The 22,685-nt window shown below is 48.3% G+C and overlaps 4 protein-coding genes across 5 annotated transcripts in view; 1 reads left to right on the forward strand and 3 right to left on the reverse strand.

The window, feature by feature from the left end:
* Positions 1–7,311, reverse strand: part of JPH2 (junctophilin 2) — a 28,049-nt gene extending 20,738 nt beyond the window's left edge. Inside the window, exon 1 of the mRNA XM_057432113.1 lies at positions 6,854–7,311. Within this exon, the coding sequence (XP_057288096.1) occupies positions 6,854–7,232 (379 nt within the window). The 5' untranslated portion in view covers positions 7,233–7,311. The remainder of the gene's footprint in view (positions 1–6,853) is intronic.
* ADA (adenosine deaminase) overlaps positions 1–22,685 on the reverse strand; it is a 201,190-nt gene that overhangs the window by 21,238 nt on the left and 157,267 nt on the right. The window lies entirely within an intron of this gene.
* On the reverse strand, positions 10,655–18,971 carry OSER1 (oxidative stress responsive serine rich 1). 2 transcript variants are annotated; one of them, XM_057432122.1, is made up of 4 exons: positions 18,854–18,971; positions 14,217–14,333; positions 12,209–12,322; positions 10,655–11,458 (listed from the first exon to the last, which is right to left on the reverse strand). In XM_057432122.1, the coding sequence occupies exons 2-4, from the start codon at positions 14,291–14,293 to the stop codon at positions 10,771–10,773; spliced, it is 879 nt and encodes a 292-aa protein (XP_057288105.1). In that variant the 5' UTR covers positions 14,294–14,333; positions 18,854–18,971; the 3' UTR covers positions 10,655–10,770. The 2 variants fall into 2 exon arrangements, with proteins under 2 accessions (XP_057288105.1, XP_057288106.1); XM_057432123.1 differs by lacking the exon at positions 18,854–18,971 and adding an exon at positions 17,903–18,006.
* On the forward strand, positions 18,683–22,402 carry LOC130611416 (oxidative stress-responsive serine-rich protein 1-like). The gene is made up of 4 exons (XM_057432124.1): positions 18,683–18,716; positions 18,953–19,073; positions 20,648–20,755; positions 21,423–22,402. Exons 2-4 carry the CDS (start codon positions 18,997–18,999, stop codon positions 22,105–22,107), a joined length of 870 nt encoding a protein of 289 aa, XP_057288107.1. The 5' UTR covers positions 18,683–18,716; positions 18,953–18,996; the 3' UTR covers positions 22,108–22,402.

Raw genomic sequence — 22,685 nt, forward strand, 5'->3', positions numbered from 1 at the left:
TGTCAGCCTGTTCTGCAGTTTGTCACTCACAGGCTGCCAGGACCTGCTCTAGACCCCCGAGTTGGGCACCCAGCCATAGCACGGGCTGCCCTGGTACCTGCAGCTGCATCTGCTTGGCCCTGACATACAGCTTCCCTGTGGCCCCAAGACCAAGGCTGGTGCCACTCTGCACAAAACAAGAGATGGGTGAAAAAGGGAGGAGAGGGAGCGGAGCAGTTCTGTGTGGGGCTCCTACAGCTCTGCCACAAAGTACCACACTCCTCCAGACCCAGCCCAGCTCAAGAGGGCACATGCTGTCCTATGATGGGGGACGCAGAGAGGATCGTGTTCACCATGGCCAGAGCTGCACCACAAGTATGGGACCTTGTTAAGAGATGTCAGGGCCTTGGAAGTGACACTTTGAAGGACTGGGGAAAGCACGCTGCCCCTTACAGGTCTGCACATTGCAGGGTCCGTAAGAGTGGGCTGGAGACCACTGCTCTGATTTTTCTCACCAGGAGGTCAAGAGACTCAAAGCCTCCTGCAAGAAGAGCTCCCAGGTAGGGCTGGTGGGGCTGATGGGGCAGCCTTCACCTACAGCATCTACAATGCCCGCATACCAGCACTGCAGGCATCCCTGCTGAGAGCTGTGGGATGGGATCAGCCATCTCCCCAGCCCAGCTCTCCTCAGTCTGTAGATGTGGTTGCCTCAGAAACCAGCAAACGACCCCAAACAAAAGCAGCATTCAGCTCTGCTCCTGCCATTACAGAACCTGGAATGGGCCACTCTGCCCCAGACCAACACTCTGCAGGGCAGAGGCCACTGGCTGCACCCATCCCAGGGCAGAGGGTGCTGGGGGAGCACAAACACCTCTGGAAGAGCCCACCCCACTCCTTCAGTCTTCATGCCAGTGAAGGGCCAGCCATGCTGAAGGCATTTTCCCAGGCATCTCTCCTAAACCTGGTTTCATTAAGCAGTGACCTACCAGGAGGCACCAAGCAAGCACCCCCGGGGTCCTGGGGAGACCCAGCTGAGACAGAAAGGGGTGACCTATGTTCAAGGCATTCATCTCCCCCCTTTAGGCACCGTTACTGAGACCAGGGATGACCCTGCTCCCCAGGGAGCGAATCCAGCTCCTTCTTTGGCGATGGTGGGAGTGCATCTTTTACGCTGTCCCAGGCCACTTCTGCAGCATAATCTCTCCCCCCAAGCTTCAGGTTTCGCTGAAATCCTCTCTGGACCTGCCTGTGGGGTGTTAACTTACAGTGCTGGGGGCCAGGAAAGACAAGAAGTGCCCGAGCGGGCAACAGCTGCTGCCCCCTGCCAGCCCCTGCCTGCCCCTCGGCACACGGAGCTTGGGCTCCCTTGCAGGCAGCTGGTGTCCCCTGCTGAAATAAAGGAAGGGTTCAGGTAGTGCAGAGCATCTGGAGGCTGCAGGCAGCTGTGGGGAGCCATCTGCCACAGCAACGGGACATGGCCTGGCTTCCTGGCAGAGCTTGAAGATCTGTTAGGGAAGAATAAGGTGGGCAGCGTGGGTTGGGGGTCTGGGCATGAGGGGGGAGCGAAGGGCCGTTGTGGGAGATGTCCAGGTATATGGCATGCTCCTCACTGTGCTCCCAAAGCCTTCTCCATAATATGATGACAAACCTTCATAAGAAATGAGGTTATGGAGACCCTGGTACTGCCCCATGTCCTTCCCCACTGAGTGCTGGTGAAGTATGTGCTCCATCCCACCCATCCAGCCCACGAGCAGGGCTGACACACAATCAGGGTGACAGTGGAGACCTCCTCCTGGATGGACAGCCTTGCACACAGCTGATAGCACTGCCATGATAACCCCCTGGTAAAGAGCTCTGGAAAAGCCTTACAGGTTTAGAGAGGCCAGGTCAGAGCAGCCACTGCCTTTGCAGCCGTCCCTGGTCCCCTTTGTGCCCCTGAACAGCATCGGCATCACCTGCACTGGAAAAGCCACACAGCACAGCAGGACCACAGGGAGCAGAGATGGAGGTGCCACTTGTCAGGGGCACATGTGCCTGCCCTCAGCACAAGGTTTCACACAGCTCTCGGCTGCCTGACTTCAGTACCTACAGCACAAACATCATCCCTCCAGTGCCTGGTGTGCCCAAACCCGCCAACCCTGCCAGGCTTAACGGGGCCACCAACACACTGACCAGCGCAGGGGTGAGCAGGCACTGCCGTGTCCCTTCATGCTGCCGCTCAGTGCCCGGCTGAGGCTTCCTGCCAGGGCAGAGCCATAAACCACCCCTGGAGCGGAGCCAGAGGCTGCTGAGAGCGGCTGGAGGCGCCGGCAGCCGTGCGTCGGGACACGAAAGGATCGAGCGGAGCCAAGCCCTGGCTCCCCGGCACGTCCCAGCCCAGCCCATTCAGGAGGGAATGGGGCTGTGCAAACCCCTCTGCACCATGGGGCAGTCGCTGATCGGGGCTGCATGTCCTGAGCCACCACCACCCCTTGAATAGCAAAGCAGCCTGGGCAAGAGGGGGCAGGCAGGAGGCAGAGCTGCCAGCCAGGCAGCCATGCTCTGAGGTTCTGTGCTTAATAAAGAATTAAAAACAAAAAACCTTGAAATAAATCCAAAAGCAGTGGATGTGGGAAAAGAAAATCTCTAGGATGAAATGGGACTGAGCCCCACTTCTCTGCCTGATTTACTAGGACAATGGGGCATCACTGTCATGGTGATTGCACCATCAGGGTGCAATTACTGGGGCGTGGAACCCCAATAATCCTTTTTTGCCTGCATTTTTGCTTGTCATTATGACAAAACACACTGGTTCCTCTGCAACCCCCAGGGATGCAGCTCATCACCTCTGCCCATCCCCAACCAAAGTGGGGGGATGAGGATAGCTGCCTGGGTATCTTCATGGGATTGGGAAGGATTAAATGGTGGGATTGATGAGTATGATATCCCTGCAGCCCTCACCTCCAAACACATGGATGGGGTGGTAGCACCTTCCACTTCACCCTGGCAGCAGGATGGGACAGTGCCAGGCTGAATCAAAGGCAAAAGCTTCAACCCCAGGTGCACACCTAACCCAGCAGTGAGAGCCCGCTGTCGGCAGTGTCACATCTGCCCTTCCCAGCCTACCCCAAAGCTGCAGTATAATTAGTAATGAATGTAAATAATACAAATATCCAGATAAATAATGCAAACAAATCGTATCACTGCCCTGTGATCCTCTGCTGTTACCCAGATCTTGTGATGATAGATGTGTTAGAACTCAGTGTAAAAGGCCAGGGACATTAAATCAATGCACAGCACCATGTGTGAGATAAGCCAGTGAAAACACAGTGCTGCTTTTTGGTGCCAACAGTACTATCTGGTGGGTTCTGTTGGAAAAGAAAGGCAGGAAAAAAAACAGAGAGGGGTAAGAAAATTCACAGCATTAATTCCTGGGTTAAATTCAGCCATGCAGGAGGTTTGCTTCTTTGCTGCGGAGCAGCAGACACAAGCCAGCACCATCACAGCTTGCCCAGAGCCCATGCCTGCTTCCATGACAACAGTCCCACAGATGCTGCTCCTTGTGCCACAACCCAGGTCCCTTCCCACTGTGCTTTCCCTGCCCCAAGGATCTGGTGCTGCTCCGTGTCACCCCATTTCATTTCTCCTGGTAAAGCACATTTCTTTTCCCCTTTCTTGTGGTCTCGTGATCACTGAATGGTCTGATTGTTTCCCCTCAGAGTTAACTGACACTGTTTTCTCTTAGTACCCTAGAGACCAATTTGCAGCATCAAAAATAAGTTGTTTTAAGCTGCCTTGAATGTGAGATATCTCCCCCCCAGTATAGATATATATAAATAGTTATTTGTACAGCCAAGCCCAGCTTTGGGCCAGACCCTGGGTACACAGCACAATTCTGCATTAGCAGTGAGTTTTTCTTCTGCAGTAAGACTTGACTGGATCAAGCACTTGTCAAAAGCACAGAAGTAACCAAAACATGAGGCCTTCCTTACAGCAGAGACAATACCTAGAGGTGGAAGCCAAATAACTAGGTGTTTACTATATCTTATGTCTCAAAGTGAGGAGTTCCTTCATGGCGTGCCTTCCACAACCCCAATCACTGTCCACTTTAACTGGTGCATCCTGCCCCTATAACTGGCCCTGAGCTTTTTCCTGGTGACAGCACCAGACACGTGTATCCAGCTTGGACACCCAAGGAAGTATATCATACTGTTACTGTCTCTACCCGGCCACACCAGGAGCTCTGAACCCCATAACTGATCTCAACAACATCACCAAAGATGAGCCCTTTAAGCCATCAGTGTCCCATAGCTTCCACAAAAATGGACGTTTGGTAGTGAAAAGAAAAAGTGAATGATCCTTGCAGTGCCTGGGCTGAACCATACCATGAGCCTGCTTCTTATTAGACACCAAAAACCTAGCAGGATTTCAAAAAGCTTCACTCCAGATTTGAGCTTTATGCAGCCACCAACCTCAGCCAGCCACAAGACACAAATCACAGACAACCCTAGAAGAGTATTTGAAGTGTATTTTGAAGTGTAAAGTTTTCATGGGTGTTTATAGATGTATGCATATATAAAAAGTTAATTCAAAGGCTATTTTAAAACATTAGAACATTTAAAACTACATCTCCCTGAAATTCACAAGTACCCTGACCATGACCTAAAGCTTCTAAAGATCTGGCAAGAGCTGCACGTTCCCAGAGCCCTCTTCCTCATGTGGCTGGTGTCCAGGGGGCTTGGGAATCACATCCCTGACTCAAAGGGACAGCACATTTTCCAAAGGCTTTCCAGATGTGTATCTTGGCAACCCAAATTCAAATATTAACAGGTCTAATCAGCAGCCTGGCCACATCTGGACCGTGCAGATGGTTTCTGTGCACAGGTGAGTTTATAAGAGAGGAGTGGGTCCTACGAGTCAGTAAGATCATTCCATCCCCGTCCCACACACGTGAGGCTGGCTGATGATCCTCACCTTGGCTTCGGATGGAGCTTCTGCACGTTCCCACAGCGTCAGAGAAGCTCACGTGTTGAACGAAGAGCCAGGACGTGACAGCACAGCCAAGGAGCAGGCGCTGAGCACCACAGCGCAGCCAGGTCTGGCTGGGCCCCAGGGGGCTCAGCTCAGTGGGGCTTTGGCAGGGAACATCTTCACTGGCCAGGGCTGAACTGCCAACCTCAGGTGGCACCAGGGGTCATGCAGATGGCATGTTCCTGCATGCAGGACAACAACCCCGGGAGCACGGTGCTGACAAATGCAACATAATCTATATCCCTATAGGAGGAGATCTTGACTCATCTTTCCCTCTCTTCTGCCCCTTGCTTTCAGTCCAGGATCTAAACCAATTCAAACTCCTACATCAAGTTTTGCCTCTCAAAATTCTCCCCCACAACATCAACTGAACTTCAGCAGCCCTGTGCCCTTAGAAGAATGAGCATTTTAGGAAGCAGTGAGGAAGCAGCCGTGCAAATTCATAGGAGACCTTGACACCTCCAGGATGAGTCCCAGTGGCAGCCGTTGCTGACTGATCAGTTACCTGATCGCTGCTCATAACTCATCAGAGCACAAATTATACATAACCTACATGTCTCATGGCAACACGTGAAGGTTCTACAGCACACAAGTGCTGTGTGAGCCTGACTCTCACTGCAGCCTGCACAGCTCAGTGTTTAACTGTGCCATGGTTCAGAGATGGGAGAGACTTTAAGGAGCTGGAGGGATGCATAGGTTCATGTCTGTACCTAAAACCTCCAAGGACACTAAGAAAAGGAATCAACTTCAAGACTATATTCCCATCCTTTAAGTTAGCCATGTACCTAAGTAACTCATTGAGAAATGTTTATGTAGAAGCATAAAACTGACAGCCAGTCTTGAATTAGTCCATTTTTCTAATGAGTATAAATCTGATGCTTTTCATTCTGAAGATTTATACCATTACTGTTGTTTTCCTTTACAAACTAACTCAGCTGCCTCTCCTAAATAAATATAGATGCAATTCTGATCCATTTTTTGAAGAGTATTTCTTTGAAATCGCCCTCTCTATTTAGCTATCCTAAATATGGCAGGCTGGAACATTACAGGACTGAAGAGCTTCAGAATCACTTGCACAGAGATTCTTGCAATGTTTCTAACCCCAAAATTGCCACTAATGGGAGAACACAATTAGACTGAGCATTTACAGAGCACAACAAATATCTGACTACGCGGTGCCTTTGCGTACTAGCAGCAGTTGAGAGCTTCCAAGTAATTGAAGGGATTTATTTTAGGGAAAGGCGTGTGACTACGTATTCTAAACAGCTCAGATGAACTCGACCAAAACGGTTCGGCAAAGCAGGTGTCCAGGCAGCCCGTCAGAGGCATGCAAGCAGTATTTAATGCATAGGCAAAGCATGCTATGATGTTGTGGGTGGCTTATATCCAATGTGAAAGCATTCACAACTCGCTGCCCAGTGAGAAGGCGAACGGCTCGCAGCGGTCACGCACCAGCGGGGGGGGTCTGGTTTAGTTCAGTGATGAACTGCAAGAACCAGTCCCTGGGGAACTGGGAGTCACAGACTACAGAAATCGAGTTGGCTGGTGTCAGTGATTGATACAGACACTTGAGAGCAGCTCCCGAGGGAGGGATGGTGAGGGCAACGCTCCTGCTGCTCCCTCGTTGTGTTGCGTGCAGCGAGCTGTGCCTGACTGTGAGCACTGGGGCACACACACATTTACAAGGTGGTTGTGCCCCAAGCCCTGAAGCACTCAAATGGGTCGTTGCAGACCACTGTGCCCGCCTGGATCTCACTAGTGGGGATAGGATCAGGTCACCCCTTCAGCAAGGACAATGTGAACTCCGCCATCGCAGGCTGGGTATAAGGCATCATCCTCGCAACCCCTCCAGAACCATCCTTACCTCCATCAGCGTATGTCTCAGTGCCGTAGCCATCCTGCAAGCCATTATTCCAGGTACCTTCATACTTGGCTCCACTGCTCATGCTCTGCCTCGCGCCATACCGTCCCTTACAGCCATGGGTCCACTCTCCTCTGTAAACCCACCGTCCTTTGGTCTCGATTCCTAGGCCATGCCTCTTGCCTTGGGACCAGTAGCCCTCGTAGGTGTTGCCACTCGGCCACGTGTATATGCCCACCACCTCGAAGCCGTAGTTCCAGGAGCCTGAGTACTCTCCCTGGCCCTTGGGGCCAGTGCAGATGCCATGCCCGTGGGCTTTGCCCCCTTCCCAGCCCCCGCAATAGGCGCCTCCATCATCGAAATCAAACCTGCCGCCGCTCATGGTGCCCTCGGGGCCGCGCCGCCGGGCAGCGCTCCGGGATGGAAGGGCGGCTGCGGCATCCCCGCCGAGCCGGGATGGGCGTCGGGATGGGCACCGCCACCGGCCGCTCACCGAGAGGCCGGGGAACGGGAGGAAGGAGAAATTGGAGGGAGGGGAGAGGAGAGGGGCGGGCCGGGGCCGAGCCCCCCCAGGAGGGGCCGCCGAGCCCGCCGGTACCTGCCCCGGCGCCGCGGTACGGGGCGAGCCCTGAGCCGAACCCCGCGGCGGCGGAGGGAGAGAGGGAGAGAAGGGGGGGTCCCGAACCCGGAGATGGGGACGGGGGTCCGAGGCGGAGGCGGGGGGGGGGTCCCGAGGCGGCCGCGCTCCCCGCCCCGGCCGCAGCCGCCCGCCCCGCTCCGCTCTCCTCTCCTCCCCCGCCGGGAGAAAGGTCAGCGCTGCCCTAACAAGGCCATCGGATCCCAGGAGCTGCTCCCAAAAATAACCCCCCGGAGCCCGGCCTCCGCCTCAGGGCCCTTTTATGAAGGAGGGCAGGGACACGTCCCCCCCGCCGCGGGCAGGGATCCAGGCGGAGAAGAGGCTGGGAAAGTAAGCGTCTGCTTAAAATAGAGCCTGGGAAGGGGCGCGTCGGTCCCGTCCCCTCCCGGGCGCACCAGAGCGCAGGGAGCGGGCAGGGAGCCGCGTCCCGCTCCGCCGGACCCCCAGGAGGGGACCCTCTCGCTGAGCCGAGGCAGCGCCTTGGGGCTGGTTTGCTCGCAGCAGTGTTCAAGGGGGCAGTTTCAACAAGGAGTAAAAGCACAGCCCTCACCGGGTTGTGGCGTGCGCCTTGCTCACCCCGTCTGTTCCTATTACCAGGAATTTCCAGAGCTGCTTTAGGGTGGCGGCTTGGTAGTAGTCATTCCCATCTCGCTCCCAAACAACAACAAACTTACCCAAAACCTCCTTCTGTTTAACAGCTGGTGGATGTTTCAGACTCCCAGAAGACAGTTTAACACCTTGCACAACCTCCTCATTGGTGTTTCTAGGAAGAAGAGGTATAGGAAAAAAACCCCATGCAGTATATAACTGTAAGAAAAGTCAAGTATGTATACACAGCACATAAACTACAGATTGCCTGCAGGCACAGGTGAGAAGGACCAGCTGCCCACTATGCAGCTTATTTACAAAAGGCTTCACTTTTATTCAGCCACAGGAAGGAATGGTGAAGAACTCCAACACTGTTCTGAAGTGCTGCTTGGCAGAATCAGCCCTTTAAAGCCTTCTGGTTTAAAAAAAGTCAGACTTTGAAACTGGCTGAAGTTGGACTTTTTTGAGCTCAGCTTTTGGACTCCTCAGCCACACTTTGCAGGTTCTTGCTGCACAATTAAGGGCTGAAAATTCACATTTTCTCGAAGCAAAACTGGAGGGGTTTGGTTTATGGTTTCTGGTTAGACCAAAGCATCTAAAACACCTTGTAGTAACAGGAGAGAAAGCGTTAAGGCAGCAGTTGCAGCTATCTGTGGTCTTTCATTCCACAGCATTCCAGCACTTACCAGACCAAAGATGTTGTAACTGCCTCAAGAGGATGCCAAGTTCAGGACCACGTAATTATTTACTTAGCAACTTTTCCTAATCTCACAGCACTGTTATGAACTGGCAGTACACTTACTTTAAATGTTAGTAACCTATGCAGATGTTGGCATTTAAAGAGCCTTTGTTGACCACTAACGCACCCAAACATCAGAAAGCACCAACATTATGTGCGTGCATTAAGGCACCAGCCAGAGCTTCAGATTTCTTCATTTTGGCAGGGAAACGCATATTCTCTCCCAAAGGCTGAGGCTGTGGAGCTGCAGCACCCAGCCAGGGCACAGCACCCAGCCAGGGGAGACCTCTAGTGGCCCAGCACTCCTGTCCTCCCTCCCCAAGTCCACACCAGTTCGCATCTTTCTACTCTATTTTTTTCACATCTCCTCCCAGATTTCAATCCCCTTTCTGCAACATGGTACTGAGCATTTGATGTCTCAGCCCTAAATCCTGCAGGTACCAGGCTGCAGTGACTGATGAAAGCAATGGCGAAATAGTGAAAGGAATTCTTGGCCCCACAGCAGTGCTGTGGCTGCTGCCTGCAGGCATTTGGAAACAGTAAAGAATTATTATTGAAGAAGTATGGTCACTTTGCAGCCCATAATTACCAATGCCCTGAATTCAGAACATGGGTGGCAGAAATACAGCTGTTTAAGAAGGGGGAAATGGAAGGGAGGTGGGACCCAAGTACAATCTGCAAGGTGTAGATGACACTTGAGAGCTGGCAAAACCCGGAAATTCTCATGGTCACTTGTTCTGAGACACTGCTACGGAAAACATAAAAACCCCCAAGAGTAACACCAGAAGATCTCACAGGGAAATGATTGTCTCCGTTTCTTTCCAAGACTTTACAGGTCAGAAAGGTTCAGGTACTGAAGTAGTAAAGACAAACTTAACACAACTCATCTCTCCCTCAGCAAATCACGTAATTGATGGGATGGTCCTTCGCTATACATGTATTCATAAAAGACAGACTGCTGATGCACACAAAGCTGCTGTTTATCAAGCAAGATTCATTGTGCAGCTGACAACTGCTCACTCAAGTCTACAGGTGTTAATACTTGGAAGGTTATAGAGCAGACTGAACAAAGCTACAGAACAAGCCCACCAGGGTGCACATGAATTTTAAGACCACTGAAGCCAGCAAATGCTGTTTCAACCTTCATAAACCCCACACTGAACAGTGCATCATCTTATTTTCCCCTTGGTTAACTGAAACAGCAATCCCCCTGAAGAATTAAGGTGTTTCTCCTGCTGCAGACCCATCTGAGGCCTGTTGGAAGTTGAATAAAAAGTTACATTTGCTTAACTTTTTCCACTAACCAACACTGCAGAGATCAGAATAACCTCTTAAACAACCTTGCTTAGATTGCCTGAGGAGCAAAGAAACTTGGACATTCTAACAAGCAAATGTTATGTTAATCTAATCTGACTGCATTAACATTACCAAAGATAGGGACTGAGGGCGTCTGTTCAGCTGATAAGAAATGATACCACCCCAGAAGATGACTGTCTCTCTTCAATTTGCCTAGAGTGGTAATAGTACTGAGGAGATGATAGGATTGTCACCTTCCTTCATGAAATAAAATCAGAGGCACAAGTGTCCAAAACCACAAGCATGTTACAACCTGAGGTCACAGCAATTGCATTCAGGTCCCTCACAGTAACAGCTCTCACCACCAAGTAATCCAGAGGCTCTTCTCTTCCAACAAGCCAAAACCAGAGGAAAAGTGTTAGGTCTCTTAAGTACAGACAAGTACAGTTTAAACACATTCACTGCTTACTTCATTATGTATTACAAGCTTAAATTATAATGCTTAAGCTCAACTGTTTGCCCAGTTTAAATAATGAGCATTAGCTAAGATACAGAGAAGTGGTTTTATTGCAAGCACAGTGAGCAGAAAGTAGGTTGCATCTCACATGAGTGTGACTGAGGGCAGATTTAAACCACACACCCTTACAGTGCTCATTGCTGTCAGGTGTACATCATTTCTGCCATGTGAGACATTTTCTTTGGGATATACAAGTAATATTCCATGTATCCCGAAAGATCTTCAATAGTCACATCATCCACAAAAGCCCTGGCTTGCTCAGAACAAGAGCGTGGAGAGCTTGAGGGAGTTCTTGATAGCAAAGACTGGGAGTGATCCTCAGAAACTGTTCTTCTATCAGGTGCCAAAGGGAGGGTGTTCTGCAAGCCAGAGAATTTGTATACTTCCATATCTTGCCATCGTTTACACTGACAGGCTTTATCTGCACATGCACATGGCTTATTCGTGTTCAGCTTGGACATAGACTGAAAGTCAGAAAGCTCCGTAGTCTTTAGGCTTGCTTTAGTTTCTAGAGAAGCTGGAGAGTTCTCCTGTCTGTTCTTTGACACTGACTGCATAGCAGAAGCTTCCAAAGACTCAACATCAGCTCCCTTATGGCCAACGTCAGGAGCAACATTGCATTGTTCATGTGGACAAGCTTCCTTTAGGACTGGCATCCCACAGCCACTGCTGTCATCCTGGACATCATTTTGGCTCTTATGCACTAGCTGGTTGCATGTGGAATGTGTCTTTGTGCTGCAATGGATAAACTTGGGAGGATGAAGAATTGGAGACTTGGAACGCCTGTGACGCTGGGTTCTCACAACTCCTCTCGAAGGCTTCTTCATAGACCTGCCAGGTAAAGATACAAAAGAGATTGAAGATTCACTAAAAGACTCAAAGCTGGATTATGAGCAACGCTGGGCAAAACCTCTACTGCATTTATATTGCTTGCATGAGCTTTAAGTTCAGAGTATTTGCTTTGGGTATTCTGCTGTCTTGGAATTTGACTTTATTCCAGCCAAGCAGCTGTATAAAATATAAAAGGAACACCTAAGAAATGAAACCTCAAGTGCATGGTTTTAAGGTTAGAAAATGAGTAAAGCATGTGAGACATGACAAAATAACTTATTAGGAAAGGACAAAGCATGAGAAGACAGCACAAAACTAATGAATCAAGGGCAAAAGGTCATTTTGTTTCAGTAGGAGATGAGCAAGAAGTTCCATGTAGACACCTCAGAAACCAATTCTTTAATCTAGTTTCAAAAGCAGTGACAGCTTCTGCAATGACAAACAATGACTGAAAGAGATGCACTCATGATTGTCTGATTCAAAAACAGCAGTTCACACTTATATTAAGACACATCTGTAATGTTTAGCAACCTATAGGTAAACAGCATTTCCTTTCACTTCACACACTTGTAAGTAAGAATAGTCATCACATATGAACATAAAAAGGTGGTGGAGAGTATTTTGAATAGTCCCTTAATAAAGAAACAGTGCCCTGTTTAGGAGTGTAGTTACGAGAAACCTTGTCTATTTAAAATTCCCTTTCAATGCAGTATCATTTGAAGTAGTCTGATATCCCCAAGCTTCTCTTACCCATGCCAGGCTTCCTTAGAAGTGCACACACTCTTAGGTTTGGTTTCATCTGCCACTGTTCTAACTAGTGCTCTTGGACTTGGCCCTTCACCCACAGAGAGAGAAGCAGTAGATCTGTGAAAGACAGTGAAAAGTTAACAGCCCACACTGGTCAGCACTATGAATGTGAAACAAATATGAAACTTGTTTCCCAGAAAAGACTGCTCCAAATCATTTACAATAGGTCTTAAAAGACCTGCCCACAAAGATGACCGAAATCAGGAGAAGTGTTTACCCATTCCTATCTCAAAAGTTTGTATAACAGACTCTTTCACCAAACATGATGCCATTCAGTAACTAGTCTGCAAATCCCAACTCCACATGTCAATGACGAAGCACACACAATGGCTCAGTTTCAGTTTCCCTGGAGAGGGGAAAACCACCATCACTGAAGAAACACGTCTCTTTTTCCAGAGACAAATAAGCCATTCTTTCCTAAAAATAAATGTTCTTTGGACATAAAAAGACTTTGTTTAACTGAAGAACACTTAAGTCTCTGTCTAAAAAAACAACCTAAAACTTCATGCTTCAATCACTTAAGCAACAGATTTTGTGTCAGATCTTCAACTTCTATTCAAGCCAGGGACCTTCGAAGATTTACTAATTTTTCTGGTGCTATAAATTCATCTCAAACTCCCATTTTCCAGAAGCTGTAATAATCCCAAGGACTATTTTTTTCCAAGTTGCAACTCTACATATTGCACTAGAATTCACAAGGAAATTATTTTCAATATCCTGTATTAAATTCTTGGGTGACATGGTTTAGTGTGAGGTGTCCCTGCCCCATGGCAGAGGGGCTGAAACTAAGGTCCTTTTCAACCCTAACTATTCTATGATTCTATGAAATTAGTTTGTAAGCAGGGTGAATTCCCTGAAAAGTGAAAATTAGACCTTACTCTCTGATCTACGACAGGGATAACTGATATTTAAGAGTCCAAACTATTAGTCAAACATCAGCTATTTTTCATTTAAAGGACAGTGAACACAGAGCAGAAAACTGAAGGTCAACAGTAAAAACTCCAAAGTATGCCTGACCTGAGGAGTAAGACTAGAGAGACTGAAGAAATGAGAGGCATTTGTGCGGTTATTATTTCTAGTGAGTTTAATTATTTAAATGAAAGATAGCTTTAGAAGCCCATCTACTCACAGTGTAAGCTCTATGGTAATTCTAGCTACTACCTTGATGTTTACATACTACCTCAATATTTACATACTACCACACCTACACTTTCAGTTACTGGCATAACTGTATTACTGACAACAGCTTACTGAAACACAGGACTGTACAGGTAATGTGTAATGGTGCACATCTGTCAGCAGAAAACACATTACATAGCAGCCTTTTGGTTTTTAATTTCAGATAAAAATGGTTATTGTCAAGAGAAGACACATGCTGCTTGTGTTCTGCTACCTGGGACAGGAAGGGTATGCTGGATCTCCCACAAAATGTGACAACATAAAAAGTATTCTTTCCCATTTAGTGAGTTTTGTTATAAATAGGAAATCAGTAAGTGGCAGCAATGAAAATAGTTTGTGTGGGAATCATGCACTGAATGACTTATACTCTCCTTTTCTGACATGGAAAGGACATTCCTCTCCTGGGAAAAGATGGAAGTTTATTCTCATGACAGGCTTTCAGAGCCATTACAGTATGCTTAGTTCAGTAATAAGAGTTCTAGTGCTACAGACACAACCTCTGGCAGCCAGACTCATGCCAAAATTCATTTCAAGCATGCTGTCAGTTACTGACAAACATAAGGTTTGTTTCAAGCCTGTTGGGAGCTAACAGGGAACTACAGTTCCTTGAGAAGGGCAGCCTACAGCTAGTGAATTTATTTCAGCTTAACTAGAATAGAAGTTTTAAGGCCTAAACCTTTGCAATTACCTCATTTCTTCACATTTAACAGCAAAAGTGCTCCCTTTGAGTCCATTTGTAATACTCTCTGTACCTCCCTGTGGTGTTACTTACCCAGCTGTGTCAACTCTCAGCTTTTTGAATGCTGTCTGCAGGCTTTCCTCTTCTCCATCCTTAGCTTCCGTTTTCATTATTGGGATGGCCAGAAGGTGTCAGAGTTACCATGTACTGCTACAAGCATTAAAAAAAAAACACATGAAAATAAGAACTAACGCATTGTTAAAAACATTAGTTGCCCAGCAGCACCATAATACATGAAAATAAACTCAAAAATAGCACGCTGAGCACATAAGGCTGAGGTCATTCTAGCGGAACATTTCTGAAAGTTGATTCAGAACAAGCTGATGATACCCAAAAAGAGAAGAGTCTCTTGTACAAGTGCATAGGTGAATTAGCAATTTAAAGTAAAAACTGGTGTCACAAAGATGGTGGCTTGCCCATCCGTTACAGTCCAGACTCTTCTATTCATCTTACAGTGTCACCAAAATAATTCCAGAGGAGGTGAAAGGTAGAAGGAACACCGCTGTTAGAAAGAGTCAGCTTCCTACAACTGCTGTTTCCAGCTTTGGGACACATATAAAAAAATCTCAAACCAACAGATTTTCCTTAAAATGAGATAAAAATTAAACAAAAACTTTTGATCTTATGTCTAGATCCCAGCAAGTTACACAATCCTATCAGGACATGGCACTGTGATTGCAAATAGCCAATAAAATTTTCTAGTATCAGCTCTTGAACAGTACAAATGCCAATTAGAGCACAAACAACAACGAGTGAGCCTGTTTTAAATAAAAAAAGTAACTGATAAAAACTGGCTGATATATTTTTCTTTTAATCTACCCTGCCCATCAGTTAACCTAGCTACAAAGGAATCTCAAATCTTTCTAATTTGATGCTCCTCATTGCCTTACACTTCTGCAATCACATGCACATGCTACACCAGACAGGCTTCAGCTGAAAAAAGACCTGGTAAAGGTTTGCTTCCCTGACAACAGCAAGTCTCAGTTCTACTCCAAACTAACTCAAGCTCAGTACCTGTTGAAGTTTACCTGGCCGATTAACCTGCTTTTGACTTGACTACTTCTGGAAAAACAGGGCCATTTTGGGTCAGTGCCATTACTACAAGAGCCTCCTGGCCACACTATCTGGGTTGTGACAAGATCATCTCCTCAATCTTTATTATTAAATTGCAAGGTTTTCACACTTGACAACATTCTACAATGAGATCTGTTTGGTAGACAAGGGGAGAGCAGTGGATGTTTTCTACCTGGATTTCAGTAATGCTTTCATTGTCTCCCACAAGACCCTCAGAGGAGGTGATGATAAACCATCACTGGATGATTAGTCAGTGGCATGGACTGTAAGAGAGGCACAGCAACTGGGCCCAAAGCGTGGCAATCACTGACACAAAGTCTAGTTGGAGGTCAGTAACTAGCAGGGTAACCCAAGGTACAGGGCCCAGTGCTGTTCATCATCTTCATTAAAGATCTGGATGATGTGGCAGGGTGTTCCTTCAACAAGTTTGCTGATGACACCATACTGGGATGGGTGGCTAAGGGACAACGACAGGCTGGAAAAAGGGGCCAACAGGAACCTCATGAACTTCAATGAGGGGGAAGTGAAAAGCCCTGTTCCTGCAGAGGAACAAACCCATGTGTCAGTACAGCTTTGCAGAAAAGGCCCTTGCGGTCCTGGCACGCATCAGGATGTACACGACCCAGCAATGTGTCTTTGTGGCAAATGGACTAATGGTATCCTGAGGTCAAGGGAGCTGATCCTTCCCTCTGTTCAGCTGGAGTGCTGCTCCCACCGCTGGGCCCCCTGGTACAGGAGACACTGACATGCCAGAAAGAATCCAGTGAACAGCCACTAAGGTGATGAAGGAATTGGAACATGTCTCCTGCGAGGAAAGGCTGAGAGAGATGAGACTGTTAAGCCAAAAAAGGGCTCAGGAGGGATCTCATCAACATATATATACCAGAAGAGTAGGTACAAAGAGGACAAGAGCCCAGCTCTTCTCAGTGGTGCCCAGCGGCAGGACCAGGGTGCCTGGGCACATACTAGAATGCAGGAGGTGCTGCTGTCTGAGCATAAGGAAAGACTTTGCTGTGAGGGTGACTGAGCATGGTTACAGGCAGCCTGGGGAGGCTACAGAGTCTCCCTCCTTGGAGATACACAAAAGCCACCTGGACACAGTCCAGAGCAACTGGCTTGGGGTGGCCCCCCTTGAGCAAGGGGGTTGAGTCTCCAGGGATCTCTTCTGTGATTCTGTATCTTCTTGATGCTCTAAGAATGCTTTACAAAGGTAACTATCCAAACCCAGGAAACTATAACAGCTCTTGTAACAACATACTTGCATAGAGCACTAGCACTACTTACCAATACAGCAACAACGCCTACATTACTACTACTTTTAGCAACAAAGTACCAGCTTTTCTGTAGCATGAGAAGGTGTCTGTGAAGAGAGAGAAACTTGAACCTCTGCAGCTCAGTTATTTATGCAGCTATCAAGTGATCATCTCTGCTTCCTCACAGCCTCATTCCAGCTGGAGGTGGCAGCTCTCTCCTCTGTTGTTCCAGCTGTGATTTCATCTGGACACCTCATATTGCACACAGCTATTATGAGACACGCCGAAGGCTAATGTATCATAACAACGTCAAGGAACACGGTGTCCAGTGAGTCAGACAGCAAGTAAACATGAGAGGAGGAAACCAACACACAGATTGACAACATGATGCTCATCTGAGCAAGTTATTACTTCATGTACTCTTAATTAGATACTACTGCTTGGGTGAAACACATGAAGTCTTACTTCAGTAAGATTCCCCCTTCACCCCAAAAGAAAATTATTTAAAATAAATCAGCCTACAGCTTTTTTAACACCAAAACCCTGTATTAGATAACCTCAGCAAGAGAAAAAAAAGCTTTCAAATCATAGCATCATAGAATAGCTAGGGTTGGAAGGGACCTTAAGACCATCTAGTTCCAATCCCCCTGCCATGGGCAGGGACACCTCCCACTAAACCATGCCAACCAAGGCTCTGCCCAACCTGGCCTTGAACACCACCAGGGATGGAGCATTCACAACTTCCTCAACCCATTCCAGGGCCTCACCACCCTGACGGTAAAGAACTTCTTCCTTAGATCCAATCTAAACTTCCCCTGTTTCAGTTTGAACCCGTTACCCCTTGTCCTATCACTACAGTCCCTAGTGAACAGTCCCCCCCCAGCATCCCTACAGCCCCCCTTCAGATACTGGAAGGCTGCTCAGCCTGGAGATATTCTCCAGGCTGAACAGCCCCAACTTTCTCAGCCTGTCTTCATACGGGAGGTGCTCCAGCCCCCTGATAATCCTCGTGGCCCTCCTCTGGACTTGTTCCAGCAGTTCCATATCCTTTTTCTGTTGAGGACACCAGAACTGCACACAATGCTCCAAGTGAGGTCTCACAAGAGCAGAGCAGAAGGGCAGGATCACCTTCTCCAACCTGCAAACCACTGTACATTATTCAAAACATACTACAGTTTTAGACTATATATTTTATGCTGCCCTTCATCACTGACACAGTAACAAAAGTTTAATGTTGTGTCAAAAAAACACATCGAGCTGTCTGCTCTTCATATCCTAGGAAAACACACATCTTCCCCTTCCCACCCTATGTCCAGCTCTTCCCCACAATACACAACCACTAGCCCGGCGCGCTACAAGACACCCAGCACCACTCATGAAGTTACAAAGCACAGGCGCAGCCGTTCGGTTAAAGGCAGGCAAGGCCAGGGACCGGCAGCTCCGGGGCAGCCCCGAACCGGGCCGCCAGCCCCAGAGCAGCACCCGGGCAATGGGAAGGGAGCTGCAACGGCTCCCCTCCCGCCCGACGCCTCACGGGCTCCTCACGGGCTCTCACACCCCGGTGCCTGCCGCCCGCACCTGGGGACCCCCGGCCCAGCTCCTGCCCCGCAACCCCCAGGCGGAGCCCAAGAGACACCGCGGCCTCGGCGCTGAGCGAGGCCCCGTCGTAGGCGGGGGTGACTCAGCACAACCCCCGCACCCCGCCGGGGAAGCCCCGGAGCTCTCCTCCTCACCCACAGCGAGGGCACCGCTGGCAGCTCCGGACACCCGCAGGGCACGGTCCCGCCGCGGGGACACAACAGCCCCACCGGCCCCGTCCGCGGGGGGGAAGGGGGGCAGCGCGCAGAGACCGCTGCAGACCCCGCCGCGGAGCCCGAACTCACCGCGTCCGCCCCAGGGCCCGGCCCGGCCGCGCACCGCCGGCCCCGGAAGCGACGGGGGCCGAGGAAACCGAACTGCGGCTGGAGGTGGAGGGAAGCGCGCATGCGTATATCCGCGGGGCGGTGACCTCACTTCCTGTTGTGCTCCGCGCCCCACCTCCCACCGCGAGCGTGAGGCGGCGGTGAGTGGCGCCGCCGGGTCCTGGTGCCCCCGGTCTGAGAGCGGCCGCATGGCGGGGTGAGAGGCGGCGGGGCCCTGCGGAGCTGGCGGAGCCTTGGCGGGGCGCGGGAGGCTGCGGGGCCAGCGGGGGCTTCGGGACCGTCCGGTAGGCAGGGGCCTGCGCGGGTGCGGCGGCAGCGTGGGCCTGTGCGGGTGTGGCGCCGGCCCCTTGTTCGATGCAGCTGTGGCGGGGACGTGCCGGGCTCTGAGGAGCGCGGGGCTGGAGCTCGCGGTCGGACGCACCGGGCTGGTCGGGAGGTTGCCTCCAGCCGCGTCACTTCGGTGCTGTACAGACTGTGTGTGTCCGGACCTCGCCATCCATCCCCGGTTCCTGTGTTTCAGTGTGTTCTGTATGGCACGGCTGGCTGCACGCTGAGCACTCATCCATGGACTTGGAAGCTAAAGATGAAGAGGAAGAGAGTCTGCAAACGGCTTTCAAAAAGCTGAGAGTAGATGCAGCAGGGTGAGTGACAGAAAGCACCGTGTCGCTTGTCAGTGTCTTTTGCATTTGGCTTCTGTTATTTTGCATCTCAAAACAAATATCATTTAACAGAAGGTGCCGTACTCTGCAAGAGGAGACAACTGCGTCGTTTCTGATGAAACGCAGTCATTGCAACTAATAGGCAAAGCAGTACTTTATTACTGGCTAATTTTAGCATGTTAGCCAACTGAAATTACACAGTGACTGCATAAAATGACTTGCCCAAAGCAGCAAACCCACTCTTAACTGTTGTGGTAGCCATAGTGATATAGAAGTTGTTTGGCTGCTGGTATCTTCAGCTGCTATAGTGGGTGAAGATCTGTTTGGAAAGTGTCCATAGGACACACCAGCACTTCACAGTGTGCTGGGCAGCTCAGTCCCACTGTAAATCATCAGGCTAAATATGAGCACTGATAGTTTCTGATTTCAGGGGATTTTGTAGAGTGAAACATCTGCAGACTTTATTATATTAAATTAAATTATTCTATGACACACCAGGTATACTGATAGTATGGAGTAAAAATGTTCTTTAAAAGCAGGAGTTAATAGGATTATGCAGTCTGACATTTTGTGAGATAGTTCACCAGAAGTCTTTTGGGAATTCCCAAAGAGAAAGCTTTGTATCAGTAATTAATGTTGCCTTGTGATTTCATCTCCATGGCCATCAATACTGCAAACTCATTACTTCCTCTGCATGTTAAAATACATTTTGCTTTGCTACTCATTTCTTCTACTTCAGGAGGTCTTCTGTTAAATGTCGGAAAAAAATAGCTGTGCTCTAACAAGGAACTACTTATTAAGCATACCACTTTTGACGTACTACCAGTGACAGACTGTGTGGAATTCTGGCTGATTCCTGATGACATCTTCTTAAGCATAAGAAGATCTTGTTTTGCACGCATGTGTTTTGACCAGCTCAAGTGTTGTGACTAATCCCTTAAGATCAACTTTGGGCAGAGTACTTGGGCTCTTCTGCTAGAATTTCAGCCTCATTTCTTATGATTTCCCATCCCATGTTCCAAATCACACATACAGCATCATAATGCAGATTCACGTGCTGAGGCATTTATGTTGTCTGGTCCTCCTGTGCATGTTTATCTGGGAAATTTAATGAGAAATAAACTGGCAATCTGTTCTGTCTGTTGTACCTCATCCATTTCTCCACTGACAACTCCTGAGGCTGCTATGGGTTCCCAGCTTTGCATTTTACATGAGTAGGAATCTGTCTTTAACAACTATTGTCTGACAAGAACATTTGGAACCTCAGTTTACATTCCTTTAATGTATCGTTTTGGTACAAATAGGGCATGACAGCAGCCTATGGGTGTTTTGGCCTGCTGTCATTTTATCTCACCTATCTTTAGACACTTCACTGAGGTCAGTATAGTAAGAGTGGTTAGATAAATCTGTAATATCCTGTTTCTAACCACTCACTATAGGGGAAGCTCAGGCTCCAAACTTCTTAGTGAAGCGTCTAAAGCGAATAGGCTGAATTTAGACCTCCAAAGCATCATGTTCAGGCATTACTATAAAGTGGCATTCCCCTTTCTACTCAGATGTATTGCGGCTCTGTCTGTTGGTGACGGGACGATGCTGAGAACAGCAAGAGCAGCTGTGGATGGAGCCAAGCAACAGACTGTCTGCTCAAAGGAAGTGTGGCACGGGTAAAATACCATTCACTGTGCCGTGCTCGTGGTTCTGGTTTGAGACATTTAACACTCGAATACTGTTCCCAGTGCATGTTGTTAATTAGTTGCTTCAACATATCTCTTCTCTCCCTTATTACAAAACTTTACCGTAACTGTTTTGATATGGTGTTTTTAAAGATGCTTTCAACAAAGACTTTAAAACCAATATTACCTCTTAGGGCACTTAAAACTTTCTTGTCCACTGATTTCCTCAGAAGTCCTTTTGTTCAAGCCTTACACCTTTGCAACCCGCTCTCGCCTTTTTCTTGGTTTATTTTATTTCTGTATTGAAGTACCTGGATATTCATGATTCTGCCAGCAGCTCCACCAGATATCCAGGTTCTGCACTACAGTTCAGTTGGGATGACAAGAGTATCATTTGGTTAGCAGAGAAGATTTGGGGGGAAGTACCTTTAAATAAGGGCTCTTTGTATGTGTCTTTGGAGGAGCCCAGATTTCTTCAGCCTTCTCCACTGTTCCTGTCAGAGATTGAGTGACCAGTCACCTGAGTTTTCTAAGCAGAAAAGAAAAGGAAAAAAGAACCCAACATATTCTAAAATAGTTTTAACCACAGTTTAGAGCTTACTGAGCTATGGTGTAGAGTCTGGAGTTACCAACTTGCTCACCTGTTATCACCCTGCAGGTGTGTGAGAAAGCCTTCCAGAGGATCAGCCAGAGTCCCACGTCGCAGGCGCTCCAAGTCTCCCGTCCTACATCCTCCCAAGTTCACTTACTGCAATATGAAAGCCAACAACCAGCTGAAACACAAAACCCAGGCAGATATGTCAAAGGGTGGCATCAGCTCAGACGTTTTTGTCACAGCAGAACACGGTACGAAGGACGGGCACGATTCTCACTTTGACGCTAGTGATGACAAAACTGAACCTTTGGAAGCTTTCACCGCTGAAGAGCCTTTGGAGAAGTCAAGAGAGAATTGTCCTACTCTCTCTTCATCCTTTGAGACTAGCTTGCATTCTAGCCAGACCTCAGATTTCCAGTCCTTATCCATGCTTAGCAATGGCAGGCAGTGCCCTTGTACGGACAAGAAATGTCAGTGCCAACAGTGGCGAACCATGGAAGTGTACTCCTTCTCTGGCTTACGGAGTGTCCTGTCAGAGTGCGAGAAGGCAGTCCTAGGAGTCCACACCCAGGCTCTTCAGAATAGGTCCCCTTGTGGGACAGCCTCATCAAGTTCTCCTAGGTCTTGTTCTGAGCAAGCTCGAGCCTTTGTGGATGACGTGACTATTGAAGATCTCTCAGGATACATGGAATACTACTTGTATATTCCCAAGAAGATGTCTCATATGGCAGAAATGATGTATACTTGACTGAAAGCAATAGAGAATCCTGAGTCAGTCTGTGATAACGGTTGGGTTAAATGCCTTGTCAGTGCCATGTTTTCACTCTCGTGTGTTTGATCAGATATTTCTTTGCCTCATACAGTTTAGTTTTCTAATAAAATGAAAAATGGAATATAGTTTCTGAGCTTAGTTCTAAAAAGAATGCACTAAAGTCTGAATACATTAACAAAAGCACTGTAGATCTAATGACTCCCCTTGGTTTTGGATTTGTGCTGTGGATATTCAAGCTCTGTAGTGCTGTTTTCACTATCATTTGAGGGGGGGGGGGGGAAGGCCTTCTTTTTTTTTTTTTTTTCCTGAAATTTTGCAGTGTTTAGAAGGTTCATTTTAATGTGTCCCAGTACTAAAGAGTAATGATTCATAGCTACAGCCCTATCCTCATCCTCCTCTAGGGAGAAGAGTGAGCAGTCATTCAGTATTTTGAATAGGATGAATCTCCTTTCCTCAGACACTACCTGGCTTGTTTTTAGTTGGATCCTGTTGTGAATTCCTCCCAAACGTGTTGGGAGGTCCATAATGTACAAGTGTGCTGCTCTTGGACCCCT

The sequence above is a fragment of the Pezoporus wallicus genome, unplaced genomic scaffold, assembly GCF_028554395.1.
Source record: "Pezoporus wallicus isolate ANWC-B61680 ecotype Strahan unplaced genomic scaffold, APGP_CSIRO_Pwel_v1 contig_10810, whole genome shotgun sequence".
Taxonomy (NCBI): domain Eukaryota; kingdom Metazoa; phylum Chordata; class Aves; order Psittaciformes; family Psittacidae; genus Pezoporus; species Pezoporus wallicus.